General features: G+C 35.4%; 1 protein-coding gene across 4 annotated transcripts in view; it reads left to right on the plus strand.

Annotated features, from left to right (window-relative positions):
• Cdkl5 (cyclin dependent kinase like 5) overlaps positions 1 to 15819 on the plus strand; it is a 190582-nt gene that overhangs the window by 62179 nt on the left and 112584 nt on the right. For all 4 annotated transcript variants that reach the window (XM_013116385.3, XM_005074227.4, XM_040744115.1 and 1 more), the window contains 2 exons: positions 5346 to 5569; positions 8009 to 8043. In XM_013116385.3, the coding sequence (XP_012971839.1) occupies positions 5506 to 5569; positions 8009 to 8043 (99 nt within the window). In that variant the 5' untranslated portion in view covers positions 5346 to 5505. The remainder of the gene's footprint in view (positions 1 to 5345; positions 5570 to 8008; positions 8044 to 15819) is intronic.

Here is a 15819-nt window from a genome sequence, read left to right on the forward strand (position 1 = left end):
ATCTGTGCAATCTCAACCAACATGTTCAGAGACAAACCCTCCCTGTTTGAGCAATCAGTCCAGTTTTCTTTTTTGTCTATTTATATCATTATCTAATGATAATCTTGGAGTTTTCCTCCCTCTGTACGGTGAAAGGTTCTATGAGGGGGAGGGTCTGGCTTATTTATTCACTGGGGCCTTGTGTGTCTTTCCAATCAATCAGTTAATTATTGCTATGTCTGTCTTATGATGTGTCTATGTGTGTATTTACTATTCTGACTTGAGAGTAGAGGTCAGAGGTCTAGTCTTCCACCGTGGCCTCCAGGAATCTGAGCTCAGATTGTCAAGCTTGGGTTGCAAGTACTTTCCCTCTTACCTTCCCTTGTTGCTCTTATTTACCTGTTCCCTGGAACATGGGAGACAGTCTTGAAATGAATTGTTAAATGAATTCATAGAATATTTGGTTTTCTTTTTCAAAGTGTAACACTGTACAACACTCGAGAGACTGAGGAAGGAGAATTGACTCAAGTTAGAGTCGAGTTTAGGCTATAGATTTTGTGACCCCACCCACCCCCAAAAACAACAGCAACAAATGATTGTTAACATAATTTTTTACTGAATATTGTAGTAAACCCTTAGAGCAGTGATTCTTAGCCTGTGGGTTGCAACCCCTTTGGCAAACTTCTATCTACAAAATCCATCATGATACATAACAGTAGCAAAACTGCAGTAGCAATGAAGATATTTTTATGGATGGAAGGTAGTCAGCACAACACGAGGAACTGTACTAAATGTCCCTGCGTTAGGAAGGTTGAAAACCACTGACTTTTAAAGGGATGTGCTTAGATGGAAGAAAGATGTATTAGTTTTCTGGAGGAAGTATAGTGAAAGGTGGTCAGTGTTATTGGAACCAAGAAACCCAATTTGGGAACTAGGGGATGCTTTCAGAAGACAGATGGGCAAGGCATGTGGCTCATAGATGGACTTCATCTTTTCCTTTTAATGATGTAGGAAGTCATTCTAGAGTTTGGAGTGAGAAGTAACTTGATCTGACTTAACTGTAAAAAGTTACTCTGAGTCCCATCGGGATTGGGAGAAGTTGTAGGGATATTGTTTGATTATTGATACTGCTTATCCTTTGTGTTCACATCTGTTACAGTCTTAATTTGCCAATCTGGTGCCAAGAGCACCTTCCTAATTTTTATAGTTCTGTTAGAACTCTCAGTATGTTCTACAGAGTATTCAGTTAGATCCTCCTGCCTGGGCAGATTTCCATTCATTTATTCATTTCTCCTTAACAAAAGAGAGTATTGCTTCTACTTGCATAACTCTGCTCCTCTATATAGACTTTGAAATCAGCTTGCTTGATTAGAATTGCATTGACTGTATGGATTAACATGAATTGAATTGCCATTTTTTGTAGCATTGAACCATGTTAGCCGTTAAATTTGAATAATTTTTTATTTATTTAGGCTTTCTTTAATGCCTTTGAATAAAGTTTTTTACAATTGCATTTATCTTAAATACCTTTTATCATGTAAAATCCTAAATTTTTATTTTTGTTCTTGTAAATGTGGTCTGCTATAAAACAAGCTTAGTTTTTTAAACTAATGTTTACAATTATAATTGTTATTTATATATGAAGCCTATGTTTAGCTGTCTTGTTAGGCACTTAAACTTCTAACCGTTTGCTAGTTATACTGTCGATTTTGTTTTCCTTCTTTCCCTCCCCCTTCCCATTCCTTCCTAGCCTACTTCTACAAACAATAACTATTTTAATAGGAAGAAATAAATATAAACAAATAAATTGCCTTTGCTGCCTATGGAATCAGAAAATTGAAAAATAAGACTCTCATGTAGGGTAGAGAAGTAGATATTCTCACTGTCATGTCTAAAAGAGCTCCTCCCCCCTTCTTCCCTCCCCCTCCCCTCCTTTCTCTTCCCATCTCCTCTCTCTCTTCCTTTCCCTTTCTTTTTCCCCATTTTTGCACATTTTAACCTTTATTTATTATTTCTGTGTATGTATACGCGTGTGGTCATCCCTTGGTAGTTGGTTCTTTCCTTTCATCACGTGATTCCAGGAGTTGACTTCAAGTTGCAAAGCTAAAAATCCTTTTTATTATCTGAGCCATTGTCAGCCCCTATAATTTGTTTGTTTGCACAGGGTCTCACTTTGCTATCCAGGCTGGCTACCTGCAACTATCTTGTTTCTGAATGCTGGAATCATAGGTGTGCATCACCAATTCTGACTTCCTTTAAATTTGTAACTAATAACTGTAGTTATCTTTTAAATCATTTACATTTTGTTAATTTATGTGTGTACATGTTCACCATGCTTTGCTGGGAGGCCTAGAACCTAATAAGATGCTTTAATAATGTTTAAAAATAAGTATGGATAGGTAGAGTTCATTGTTATACATTTATTTATTTATTCATTTAAAAATTATTTATATGACATATCAGCCCCAGTTCCCCTACCTGCCCTGCTCCTGCACTTCCACCTCACACCTTCCCACCCCCATCTACCCCTCAGAGGGGATAAGGTCTTTCTTGGGGAGTCAACAAAGTCAGCATACCAAGTTGAGGCAAAACCAAGACCCTCCCCCCTGCATTAAGGTTGAGCAAGGTATCCCACCATAGGGAATGGGCGTGAAAAATCCAGTTCATGCCCCTGGGATAGGTCCTGATTCCACTGCTAGGGTCCCCCCAACAGATCAAGTCACTAACTTGTCACCCACATTCAGAGGGTCTAGTTTGGTTCCATGCAGATTCCCCAGCTATCAGTCCCTAGTCTAAGAGCTCCCATTGTTATATTTTTTATATTTATTTTTGTGTTTTAATTGTGCACATGAGTGTAGTACTCCAGAAGGCCAGAAGAGGGCAGTGGTCCCCTTGGAGCTGGAGTTGTAAGCACTTGTGGGCAGCCTGTGTAGGTGCTAGGAACCAAACTTGGATCCTTTGCAAGAACAAAGTTCTCTGAACTACTGAGCCCAATGTATTTAATCAAATCAAAAATCATGTCTGATAATTCACATTTAAGACTATTGGTTGCAGTTTTTTTGTTTTTGACTTTGTGTGTATGTTTTGTTTGTTTTATGTTTTTTGTTTTGTTTTGGGTTTTTTTGGAGCCAGCATCTCACTATGTAGACCTGACTGACCTTGAACACACAGAGATCCTCCTGCCTTTGCCTGTGCTTCCTGAGAGTTGGGATTAAAGTGATATTTCACTATGCCCAGCTGTTGCCGGTTCTGTATGATCACATATTTTTATCAGGATAAGAACATTTAAAAATAATTTAATTATGAACATTCTAATTCTTTGGAAGTCTTGCCCTAGTTTACATTTCCACCATCATGTTTGAGAGGATACTTCCTGTCTACATATTACATGGGGAACTGTTAATTTTTTTAAGTTTGAGATTCTACAGGCAACAAAAATTCCTTAGTTTAGATTTCTTTTATAACATGTCTTTTAAGTTCAGTTATTGTTTGTAGAAGCAGGGCAAGTTATTTTTTAAAATAAAAGAACTACAACAAACAAACAAAAACTAGATCATTGTTTTCTATAACCTCAGTATTATCAAACTCAGTACTGTCTAATCTGTAAGCATTTAAATTTTGTCTGTTTTGTTTTGATCTTGAACTCACAATTTGACTGAGGCTAGGTATGAACTCCTGAACTTCCTGCTGAAATGACAGTCATATACCACCATATCTGGCTACATTTAGGTTTTACATTTCTAGTAGAATCGCCACAGAAGTTGTGGTGTGATCTGTTCTATCAGGAGACATAATGTTGGTTTCTTCCACTATTGACCATATTGACTTTCATTACTTAATTATGGCTGTGCCTGGCAGGATTCTTCACTATTAAAATTACACTTTGTCTTTTTGTAAGTAATAGGTGCCTTGTGGATAGATAGTTTGAGACAAGATATATTGGTTTTCGTATAAACATTCAACTATAAGTTTTAGCACATATTGATGTCACTTGCCCAAAGTAATTATTACCAGAGTGATTGCCAAATGGAGATTTGTAATTCTATCACTACCTTTATTATTTATTATAAAACTTCATAAAAAGCACTGCCTACATTTGTTTATAGACACATTTTTATTTTAGTCGACAGATTATAATCTATCTATCTATCTATCTATCTATCTATCTATCTATCTATCTATCTATCTATCTATCTATCTATCTATATTACTGTTGAGATATTACCCATATGGCCAGCATGAGTCAGTTTAACTTGACTCCTGAGTCCATTTGATATGCCCCGGTTGTCCTTTGACCATTTCTTTGCTTTCTGACTCTGTACTTTTTCTGTCCTAGTCTTAAATTAGTCACTTCTCCAAAGAACCAAAAGTCCTTTCACTAGAGTATGCATTGTGCTTAGAGCTGTTGGTGTGCCATTACTTGTAGGTTCCCTCAGGGCACAGAGCTAGGAAATGTGTGTATGTGAGGACATAAACATTTATGTCATTTTCTTGCCCTTTCACATTTGCATTTCTTTTTTGTGAGAGTAAGAAATGAAAGTCTCAGTCTCGCATGGGGAAGGTTGGCCTCATAAGGCCCCACTCCTAACAGAGGCTCTATTGGCAGTTAATAGAAGCTATTGATTTTCTTCAGGGATGTGGCCCAGGATAGGTTGTTTATGCTCTAGTGGATGGTGCCCAACACCCATCCCCATATTGGCTACACTAACTGGACTCTGTATGTTATTAAAAAGTTATTAAAAAGAAAAGACAATAAAGTTGGGAAGGGAAGCGTTGGTGGGTGTCCAGAAGGAGTTAAAGGTTAAGGCTGAGGGAAGCAAGGGTTTGAGTGTGTGTGTGTGTGTGTGTGTGTGTGTGTGTGTGTGTGTGTGTGTGTGTGTGTATGTGATGTATATTCATGTATGAAATTACCAAAGAATAAAAGTAATTCAAGACAGAAACAGAGGTCTCATTAGTCACTGTATACTTCTGTTTAGTAGTATGATGGCACACACCTTTAGTCTCAGCACTCCAGCACACAGATGTCAGAAGCACCACATGAATCTCGAAGTTCCAGCCAGGGCTACATAGTTAGATTCTGTCTTTTAAAAAAAAGTTCTGTCCCTGTTAAAGAAAATATCGAAGATCTAAGTGGTTGCTGACAATGTTGGTTTTTGGTTTTAGAGTGAGGACATTAGGTAAAGTACCATTTTCAATAGTTAACTGGTCCACTCTTAATTGTGGCTATAAGAGATTCGTTTTATTTGAGCTTTTTCCCCCTACGTTTTAAAGCATTAACATAGATTTAAAAACATTTTTAAAAGGATGTAATATGTTGAGCCTTGTAACATAATACTAATGGTGTTTTATTATTTTTGTTCTTTCAGGGACTCATTTAATGCTTCACCATTGAACAAATGTATGAGAGTTCCTTGCCAAGCATTCTTCGTCGGGACATTTTTCTTTCTGTTTACTGAATAACTTTTTCAAAAGTTCCTTTTTTGATGCCATGTTTTGTGGCTTACATCAAAAGAGGAGTTTGTCTTCATGAAGATTCCTAACATTGGTAATGTGATGAATAAATTTGAGATCCTTGGGGTTGTAGGTGAAGGTAAGTTGTAATTTTGCCTTTGAACTTTGGAGCATTATATCATTTTATCCATCACCAAAACTTATTTAGATCCTCTTAATTTAGCATATCAATTCATATGTTAACCTAAGTGTACAGTGATAAAAATAAACTCTTCTTCAACTATCTGGGTCTTATTCTCCAAGTGAAAACCAGTAACAGTTAAAAACTCCTTAACGTTTAGTAGATATTTTTTGAGACCAAGCCTCTCTATGTAGCCTTTGGTGTCCTGGAATCGCCTTGTAGACCATGCTCGTCTCAAACTCAGAGATCTGTCTGCCTCTGTATCTGGAGTGCCGGGATTATACCTGGCAATCAGGGATAATTTAAAACTATATTCTTTTCACTAGTATAGTTCCCTTAGTCTGTGTATTTTTATTATTTTTACATTTTATATCATTTAGGCTTATTTTAAATAACTTAAGCTTTATTAGTATATGCTAACTTTAATTTACTATATGGCAAACAAATAGATAAATGTCTTCCATTTCTTTGATAATGACAGACCATAGTTTACAAGTTTTCAGAGACACAGTTTGGTTATATTGTTTAACACCTTAAATCAGTATGCATGTTATGGTTTTAATGCTATTAATTTTTTTCCTTGTAGTTCATAACATGATGCTCTTAGACCACAGATAATATTGATTTGATAAAGTGCAATTCATTTTTCAAAAATAGAATCCTAGAAAAAGATAATTACCCTAACCTTCTTGCTTTGTCATTTTAACTCTTAGATAACTTTACAGAAATTCATAAAAATTATTTTAATAGAATATCAGTGAAAATGTGGTTTCTTAGCATTCATAAAAAACAAATATTGCAAAATTTTTGTATTTTAGGGTTTTTAAATTTTTTTGGTTTTTCAAGACAGGGTTTTTCTGTCAGGTATATATGTTCCGTAGCCTAGATGATGCATTTTCACCTCATAGAAAAGTTCCTGTGGATTGACTGATTCCTGGTGATTGTGGAGTTAGTTTGAATAATTTTAATTGCTGGCTCTACCTTAAGTATGACTCTGAAATTCATGCCTCTCCACCAAAATGAGGGAGCCACTTTAAGGTGGCCTGTTATTTACCAGGTTCATCTTACTCTAGTCCACCCCCTTCTCATAGTTGCATTTAGGATGTACCTGTTTGGAAACAAAAATGTTTTTGATGTTTCTTTAGAACTCCATCATATATGTTATGTCTTGATTCTTTTTGTTTGTTATGCTATGATTTTTGTTTTTTGAGGCAGGGTTTCTCTGTCTGTAGCCCTGCCTATCCTGGAACTCACTCTGTAGATCAGGTTGATTCAAGAGATCTGCCTGCCTCTGCCTCCCAAGTGCTGGGATTAAAGGCGTGCACCACTAACACCTGGATGTTTTGATTCTTTTAATTAGATTTTTCGCATTGTAGCTTTAATCTCAATTTCTAGGTACTTTCCTGCCAAGGTATTGTTTCTTTGTTCTGCCACTAGCCAATTGAGTTTACCACCTACATAATAGGATGACTAACTCAAGAGATAAGAAGAGATCATGTCAGAATAAACCAAAGAAAGTGGGAGTTCTGGATCCTATGCCCATAAACTGAGCTTTTGTGGTTAGAAGGGTAAAACTCTTATGATTACTGAGGCTGGTAGTGTGTGTGTGTGTGTGTGTGAGTGAGAGAGAGAGAGAGAGAGGGAGGGAGGAAGGGAGGGAGGGAGGGAGGGAGGGAGGGAGGGAGGGAGGGAGGGAGGGAGGGAGGGAGAGAGAGAGAGAGAGACTGGATATAGGACCCAGAACCTCATGCATGGAAGGCAAACACTCTACCACTGTACCTCACGCCTAGCTCCAACCTATACTATTCTTCCTGTTAGGAAATATATTACAGTATTCTAGAAGATATATTATTTGACTCCTAGGACAGAGAGCTTATTTGGGTAGGCTCTTCTTCATTTGACCTTACTCTTAGGAAATTATTAGCTTTTAAGTTTTAAGTTCCCTCGAATCTTTTCATTTGATTTTTATTTGCTCAGTGTTTGAGATGCTGTCTTGTTGTATACCCATGGTTGACTTGGTACTCACTGTGTGGTACAGGATGGCCTCACACAGATGACAGTCATCTTGCCTCAGCCTCCCAGTTCACAGTCTCATAGCCCTATAATCTATGTATTTATTTGACTCTCTTTTACCTAAAATAACAAATGTGGATAGTGAAGATTTCTTTTTAAAAAGAAACATTTCTAAATACTTATTGGAAGCAATGACTTGTCTATACCCTTAGTTTATAAAAACATACTAACAGATCCATGCTCTGCTTGTATGTGTCTCATGATTTTATCATTCTAGAACATTGTCATAGATGTTGTTATTCTAACATATGATCATAAGCAATATAAATATAGAATTATAGTTTGTATGCATGTCACTGATTGCTTACTTCTTTTTAATTATAGGAGCCTATGGAGTTGTACTTAAATGCAGACACAAGGCAAGTACATGATTTTCACAAGGAAAAATATGTGTTATTTCAGCTGTTTTGAAACTAACACAGTGTTCTTTATATATGGGCATGTAATTAACATTGTCTGGTTCAGTAATGACTCTTAATGAAATAGAATTGATATGTGAACCCAGAGAAAAGGCAATTTTTGGGGTAAACATGATCATGGTAGGTGATCATTAGCTTTTTTCCCAGCTACACATTATTTTTTAAGCCAGTCTATTTATGAAATGTTATATAATGGGAAGAATGAGGTTGAATGGAAAGAAGCAAGCAAGCAACTCGCATATTAAATTTGTATTCGGTTACTCAGGAGTGAGGAGGAGGAGTCTTGTATGATTATTTGATGGATTCCCATCTAGGTTTTGAAAGATAGTGAGTGAGTGGGTAGATGTTTGCCTGTGTACTTGGATTTGAGATAATAGTATATGGTTATGAGTACTGCTTATAGTTGATCAGTCTCAAAATCAATCTTATTAAAGGTGTTTGACCACAGTAATTGTAAATTATTCATAAAGTCACTTGAAATTTCATAGCTGTTATTTAGTGAATGCATCTTGCTCAGAGACTAAATTAAAGATGGCAAGTATTGAAATTGTAAAAATTATAAATATGCAGTTAAATATTTTTCTATTTGAATGTATCCAGTCAAAGTATTAGTATTTGGCCTCATGTTATTTTGTTTCAATTTTAAGATCAAAGCTTTACTATTCTGTGATTTTTCCAATATATTTTTTATTTAAATTAGAAACATGCTTGCTTCACATGCCAATCCCAACTTCCTAGTGACAGAGTTTGGGTCTGAAATGAGTTCAAGTATAGGACTCAAAACAATTAACTATTTGATTCTATCATCCATCAATAGTAATAGACAATAATGAAAGCTTTTATGTTGGCTTTTTCTTATAAATACTTGCTACCTTTTGGTTTTAGAATCTATGATGGTATGGTTTTGTGTTTTACATCACAAATCTATTTAGATATAATGACTTCTCAATTCTTGGATTTAGATGTTTGAATTACTTTTATGTAGAAAAGTTATCCGTAGTTCTTTGTCAGTAACTAATCCTCAAAAACTGAATGCTACTGGCTCTTGATTAAGGATGAGTAAGAATTTAAAATAAATGCAATCAAAATAAATTTAGTACTTTGAATACCTCATTAAGAAGTATTACTGTAGTTTGAAATTAAACAAATGGAAAGTTCCCTAATGAAATGCTCTTCATTTAATAAGTTTCCTTGAGGTATAATACATTTCTAAAACTTCAAAACGGAATGCCTGGGTGGGGGTGGTATTACTTGTGAAAAATGGGGTATTAGTCTCCAAGTTCAATTTGAGTCTTGTGAACATAATGCTTTTCTGTGGTGGCTCTATTTTGTGCAACATTTTAAATAGAAGATTTATCTCTTATTTGTGGGTTTTACTTTTTTATTATTATCTTTTGAGACATAGGATCAAAATGCCTCAACTGTCCTCAAACTCACTGTGTAGGACGGAACAGATGACATTAAACTTCTAATTTCTTGCCTCTACCACTAGAGTGCTAGGATCATCAGTTGTGTGCCATCGAAGCCAGGTTATAGAGTGTTGGGGATTGAACCCAGGGCTCTTGTGAATATGAGACAAGTACTCTATGAAGTGAGCTACATCTGTATTCAGTCCTAGCAGTGGGTTTTGAGCCATAAAGAATTAGGAGATACAGAAATGTCAAGCATGTGTTTACATACATAGGTATTATTTGTTTTTCTAATGTATTATATATCTTTAAGTACTATAAATATTTTCTGCTAGTTTTTATTATTCATTGATCTTTAGCCTTTCTTTGTCTTTTGATTTTTTTTGTGGAGGGTTGGTTTGAGAGAGGGTCTCATGTAGTCCAAACTATCATCAAACTTCATATATAGGTTGGAATTCCTTATTCTCTTGCCTCTACCTTCAATGAGGCTACAAAGTATGTACCATCACACCCAGCAAGATGCAGTTTTATTTGCAGAAAACTAAAAATAGTTTTTAAAGTACCTATGTTCATATAGGCCACAAGGGCAAGAAAACCATGGTATTTTTACACTTGTAATTCAGAATGCTATTCATATAGTTACGAGGAATCAGAGTTCACCTTCAAAATGGGTTTCCCAAGAGCAGAGGATGCCTACTCCCATCCACTTTCCTTCAGGCCCATCTTGCTGGTACGATATATTATCAAAACCAAGTATATGTAAAGACAGTGTTCTAACAAACAAGTAAATGGGAAGATAAAAACAAAATACTCGAGCTGGAGGTATAGCTCATTAAATAGAGTGCTTATGCTTATACAGGAACACCTAGATTCAGTCCACAGTATAGCATAAATCAGGCATGGTGGCCCACACCTGTAGTCCCAGAACTTGGGAGATGGAGGTAGGAAGACAAGGAATTCCAGGTTCAAGCCAGGCAGCCTGGACTTGCATCTAAAATTTATTCTCTCCTGCTCTTTACTAAATGAGAGACTCAGATCAGCATTCAAAGTATTGTTGCTTTTCCCTTTCATACATCTAAAAAGATTATCGCAGGATGGAAAATTTAAAGCATAAATTAGTGTCTAACTCAGAATAATATGAAACTCTTTTTAGCATCAGCAGCTGTTTAGTCGCTTGACTTGTTAGAGTATATCCTTTCCTAGCTAAAATCAGACCTTCAAATCTATGTTCCATTATATAAAAATAGAGAATCTGAAGCGCCTCATAGGATTTATGATTTAGAATCAAGTGAACAGATTACTATGGCGTTCATGTTATAGTTAAAATATATATGATCCTCTTTATTGTGTTCATTATATGAAAAATAACGGTGCTAATATATTTGCATAGCTACCATGATAGTGAGATGCTTAAAAGTTTATGCATTTCATCTATATGAATTTTTATACAGTAGGCCTGTTTCTTAAGCATGTGTCAGATATTGTTAGGTGTGAATATAATTATTATAATAAACATTGTAATAATATGTTATATATAATTAAATAATTCATAATATATTGTATATCTTAGCAAGTATGAAAAAGTCACTTTAGATGTATATTCTGGTAAGAGGTTTAGATGTAAAGTATGCCTTGTCTTTTCTGAACGTAATATGATACGCTATTCCATGGCAAAGGCTATACTTGTTTTTTTTAAATTATTTCTTTTAGAGATTATAATTACATCATTTCCCACCTTCTCTTTCCTCCTTTCAAACCCTCCCATATATCGTTCTTCTTTCTCTTTCAAATTTATGGTTTCCTTTTTTCATTAAATATTTTGCATACATGTGTGTGCATGCACATATATATGTACATATACACATAAAGACAACCTGCTTAGGCTGTATGTGTTTATATGTATGTTTTCAAGGCAAGGCCAACCAATTAGTATTGAATAGCAAATTGGTGTGCTCTTCTCTTGACTCCAGCACCTAAGGCTCTTGTAGGTGACTTACAGGAAACAATGCATGCTTACTTGATTGATTGATTGTTGTGTGGTATAATATGGTATAAATGTGGAGGCCAGAGGACAATTTGCAGGAGTGGGTTCTCTTTCCACAACATGGGTTCTGGGGATTAAACTCAGGTTTGGTGGCAAGTGTTTTTACATGCTATGCTATCTCACACTGCCTTTTGTAGTTTATTCAGAGAAATGGTGCCCAATTAAAAATATACAACTTGTGCTCTTTGATAGCTTCTACTTGTTGTTATGTATACACATTGACATGTATCTGAAAAGGCCTTAGCAATGACTACTGAGTTTCTGTTTATAATGCAGTATGACTACTTGTATTTGGAAGACGCACTGTTTTTTTACCTTTACACTATACAGAAACCTTGATGGTTTTCTTTATATTCATATTTGTGTGATCCCTCCCAACCCTGTGCTCCTCCTGAGGACCTGAGTTTGTTTCCCAGCACCCACATCAGATGGCTTACAAGTCTGTAACCACAGCCCCAGGGGCATCTGACCCTTCTAGCCTCTGCATTCATGTACGTACACGTACACACACTCACACACACACACACTTTAAAATATACTGAAAATGTTAAAAAAATAAGCCCAGTAATAGATACCACATATTAAGCACTGTCATATATTAGACACTCTGCAGATGCTTCAGTCACCACAATTCTGTCCTTGTTCCCATTTTACAGATAAGGCACCAGTAATAAATGGGGGCCATATCTGTGAAGCAGTGAAACCAGGCTTTGTTCCACCCCCAGAAGTAAGGAAATTGAGAGGGAGATAGAGTTTTGAAATGATAGGATGCTTACATGAGGGAGTGCTGAGCTGAATGAATGGGCTACTGAAACTGGTGAGTCTAAAGGAAACGAAGAAGGAAGGTCTTGAAACATAATATTCATCAGTAGTTTAAAAGTTACAGCAGAGGGGAAGGGCAGACAAAAAAGTTATAGTAGCATCTATGATAATGAGGATTGAGAGGTGAGCAAATCCATGTATTGCAATGAGTCATTAATTAAATAACCTCTAAGTGAAATGGTTGCAGGCTATTTTTTCTTTTCCTTTTTTTTAGTAGATAGGCAGTCTAGAATGTGCCATTTTTCTTCTCTTTTGAGTTTGGAAAAGTGAGATTGTGAGAGTCAGTATAGAATCAATTATTCACTGTTTGTGCTGGCTAGTTTTATGTCAACTTGGCACAAGCTAGATTCATTGAGAGGAGGGAATCTCAATGAATAGTTCTCCATAATATCGGATTTAAACAACCTTGTAAGGCCTTTTCTTGATTGATGATTAATGTATGAGAGCCCAGCTCACTATGTTTGATACCACTCCTGGGCTGGTGGTCCTGGGTTCTATAAGAAATCAGGCTGAACAAACCATGAGGAACAAGCCAGTAAGAAGCTCCCTCTGAGTGCCTGTCCTCATTGCTTTTGATGCTGAACTGTTATATGGAACTATGAGTGAATAAACCCTTTCCTCCCTAAGCTGCTTTTTGTCATAGCAACAGTAACCCTAACTAAGACACTAGTAACAAATACCTTTATTTCTCTGTACTGAGGAGACATTCTTGGTTGTTTATTACTCACTGGTTACAGTTTATCTTTTGTTGTAAGGCTTCATTTTTCATTGATCGTTTTTGTTTGTTTTTTAATTTGCCTTTTTTTTTAGATAGGAACTGTCCTCATATAATGTAATCCAGACTTTCTGGAAACTCATTATGAACCCTGGCTAGCTTGTTCCTCCTGCCTTAGCTACCTGAGTGCCAGGAATATAGGCTTGAGCCATCCTGCCTACCAGACTTAATTGTTAACAGCATACTTTTTCTTTTCTTTTGAGATAGTGTCTCACACTGTAGCCTAAGATGTCCTAGAATTCATTGTGTAGCTTAAGTTGTCCTCAAAGATGTATCAATCCTTCTAAGAGCTAGAATTCAGGTATGAACTATCATACCTTACATAGTGATTCCTTTTGCTTTTCTCCAAAACAAAACAAAACAATTTGTAGCCTTTTTAAACATTGAACTATATTAAAGTAATATTTGAGGAAAAGCCAATGATTAATCTCCAATTTAACAGCTTCTTTATACTTTAGGGGGATATATTGACTTTCGGCAAATGGCTGCCATCTGAAACCATGTAGTATTTTCTATTAAAACAAAACTAACTAGTTTTCTAAAGCCACATTAAATAAAGCAAATCTTTTCCTTTAAGCTTTAAGCTTCATATGTGAATTACGATGTTAAAGCAAAGATCAAAAAGATAAGACAGTCAGGTAGAATAGAAGTCTATTATATTATTTTCTCCATCATTGCTTCCCTCTTTATTTAAATAATATTAAAGTTCTGCTTCTTGTGCGCAAAAGTTTTATTAATTAAAATCACAAAGACACTTAGGGTTGTAATAAAGATTGTAAAAAGCTGGAAATAATTTTGCATCATAATCAATTTTAAAGGATTAATTATCTTAAATGACATTAATTTACTGCAGGTTATAAAGATTAATGAAACATTACTGGGCTTCAAGTTCAGAGCAAAAATAATAGGAATCATTAATAAAGAAAAAATATCTTTTGTCCTCTTTTACAGAGGCACTCATATGGATCCATTATTTCATTTGGTTTCTGCTTTTGGCCTGTTTTTTTCAGATTTAATTAATTTTCTGAAATACTGTCAGACTTTCATTAAACTCTTACTTCTTTGTAGTTTTGTATTTCAGAATCTGCTAGTCTTTATTATTTATTTACTTATTTCTTTTTTGAGACAATGTAGTGTACTGGAACTCACTATATAGTATGAAATGGCCTTGAACTTGTGGCATCATTCTGCTCTAGTTGCTGATGTATAAGAATTGCAAACATGAACCACTAAGCCCTTCTGCTAATCTATTGATAGGAAAAACTGCCCATATTTCTATTGTTTATCAACAAAATGAATAATCAGTTGTGTATTCTTTTCCAGGTAGATCTTACTTCTTTAGGGAACTAGAAAAATTTGGACCTTTACTTCCTTTCTAGTTACTTTGATCTTCTTTAGCCTCATCTAGATTTGGTTTTATGTTTATTTTTTAGTTAGTAAAATACTCATATTAGAATTACCCAGTTCTAGTTTTGTCTACCCTGAAGATTTTGTTTCATTCTTTCTCAAGTTTTTTGTTTGTCTGCTTGCAGTATCTTTTCTTTTCTCTCTTTATTCCTTTTGTATCTGTCTGTCTGTCTATCTGTCAGATAGTTATTTGCTATTTAGTGCTGACTGGTCTGGAACTTGATATATAGACTCTGCCTATCCCTGCCTCCCATGTGCTGGTATTGAATGCTACACCAACATGCCTGGCCTTGACTCTGTTTCGAAGCATTGTTTCTACCACCCGTAGAATATTTGTTCCCCAGGCTGCTTTTCCAGTCTGGGGAACAAATTCAAATCATCAGGATCATGTTGGATCTCTTGTTAGGAACCATGTCCAGCTTTTTGTACCAATGATCTTCTATATGCTTCATTTCAGTTTTCTCATTTCAATCAAAGTTATTCTTTACTGAGCATTTATAGGTTGAGTTTTAAATCTCCTTTTATGCAAATCATAGTTCATTCAAAGACAAGATCATTATTTCTACATCTCCTTAAGATGAGTGATTTCAAGCTTTTAATCCTAGCACTTGGGAGGCAGACACAAGCTGATTATCTGTGAGTTTGAGGCCAGCCTGATCTACAAATCAAGTTCCAGGACAGCCAGGGCTACACATAGCAACTATGTCTTAGAAAGAAAGAGAGAAAAGAAAGAAAGAAAGAAAGGGAGAGAGAGAGAGGGGGGAGGGAGGAAAGAAGGAAGAAAGAAAGAGAAAAGGAACAAAACAAACAAGCACCCATCATTTTACTGAAAAAATAATTTCTTATCTCTGATAAAGGTCTATGATTAAATAATTTGTACATCTCTTAATGCTGCTTTTCTTCAAAACTTCAGTAGTAAAGATCAGTATGAATTATTTTTCCCAAAGCTTGAAATACATGTCATTGATAACAGAAGGAAAATATAATTAACAAATGACCATTTAGTGGGTATTCTTAATAAGTATAGTCCATCAGTTGTTGAAACCAATGACTTGAAAGTAATGCAGGGTAGATCTATTCCTACAAAAAAAATCTAGCTCCAAAATACTTATAATTAGTAGCTATCACATATATTCTATGATACTTTTGAACTTTAATATTTCTTAATTTAAAGATTTCTTATGCTAAAGTGTTTTAATTTAGAAAAAATCAAGAACTTTAAAAACATACTCTTCATATATGCATGCATGGACACACAT

This window comes from Mesocricetus auratus, unplaced genomic scaffold, assembly GCF_017639785.1.
Source record: "Mesocricetus auratus isolate SY011 unplaced genomic scaffold, BCM_Maur_2.0 Super-Scaffold_100003, whole genome shotgun sequence".
In the NCBI taxonomy this organism is placed as follows: domain Eukaryota; kingdom Metazoa; phylum Chordata; class Mammalia; order Rodentia; family Cricetidae; genus Mesocricetus; species Mesocricetus auratus.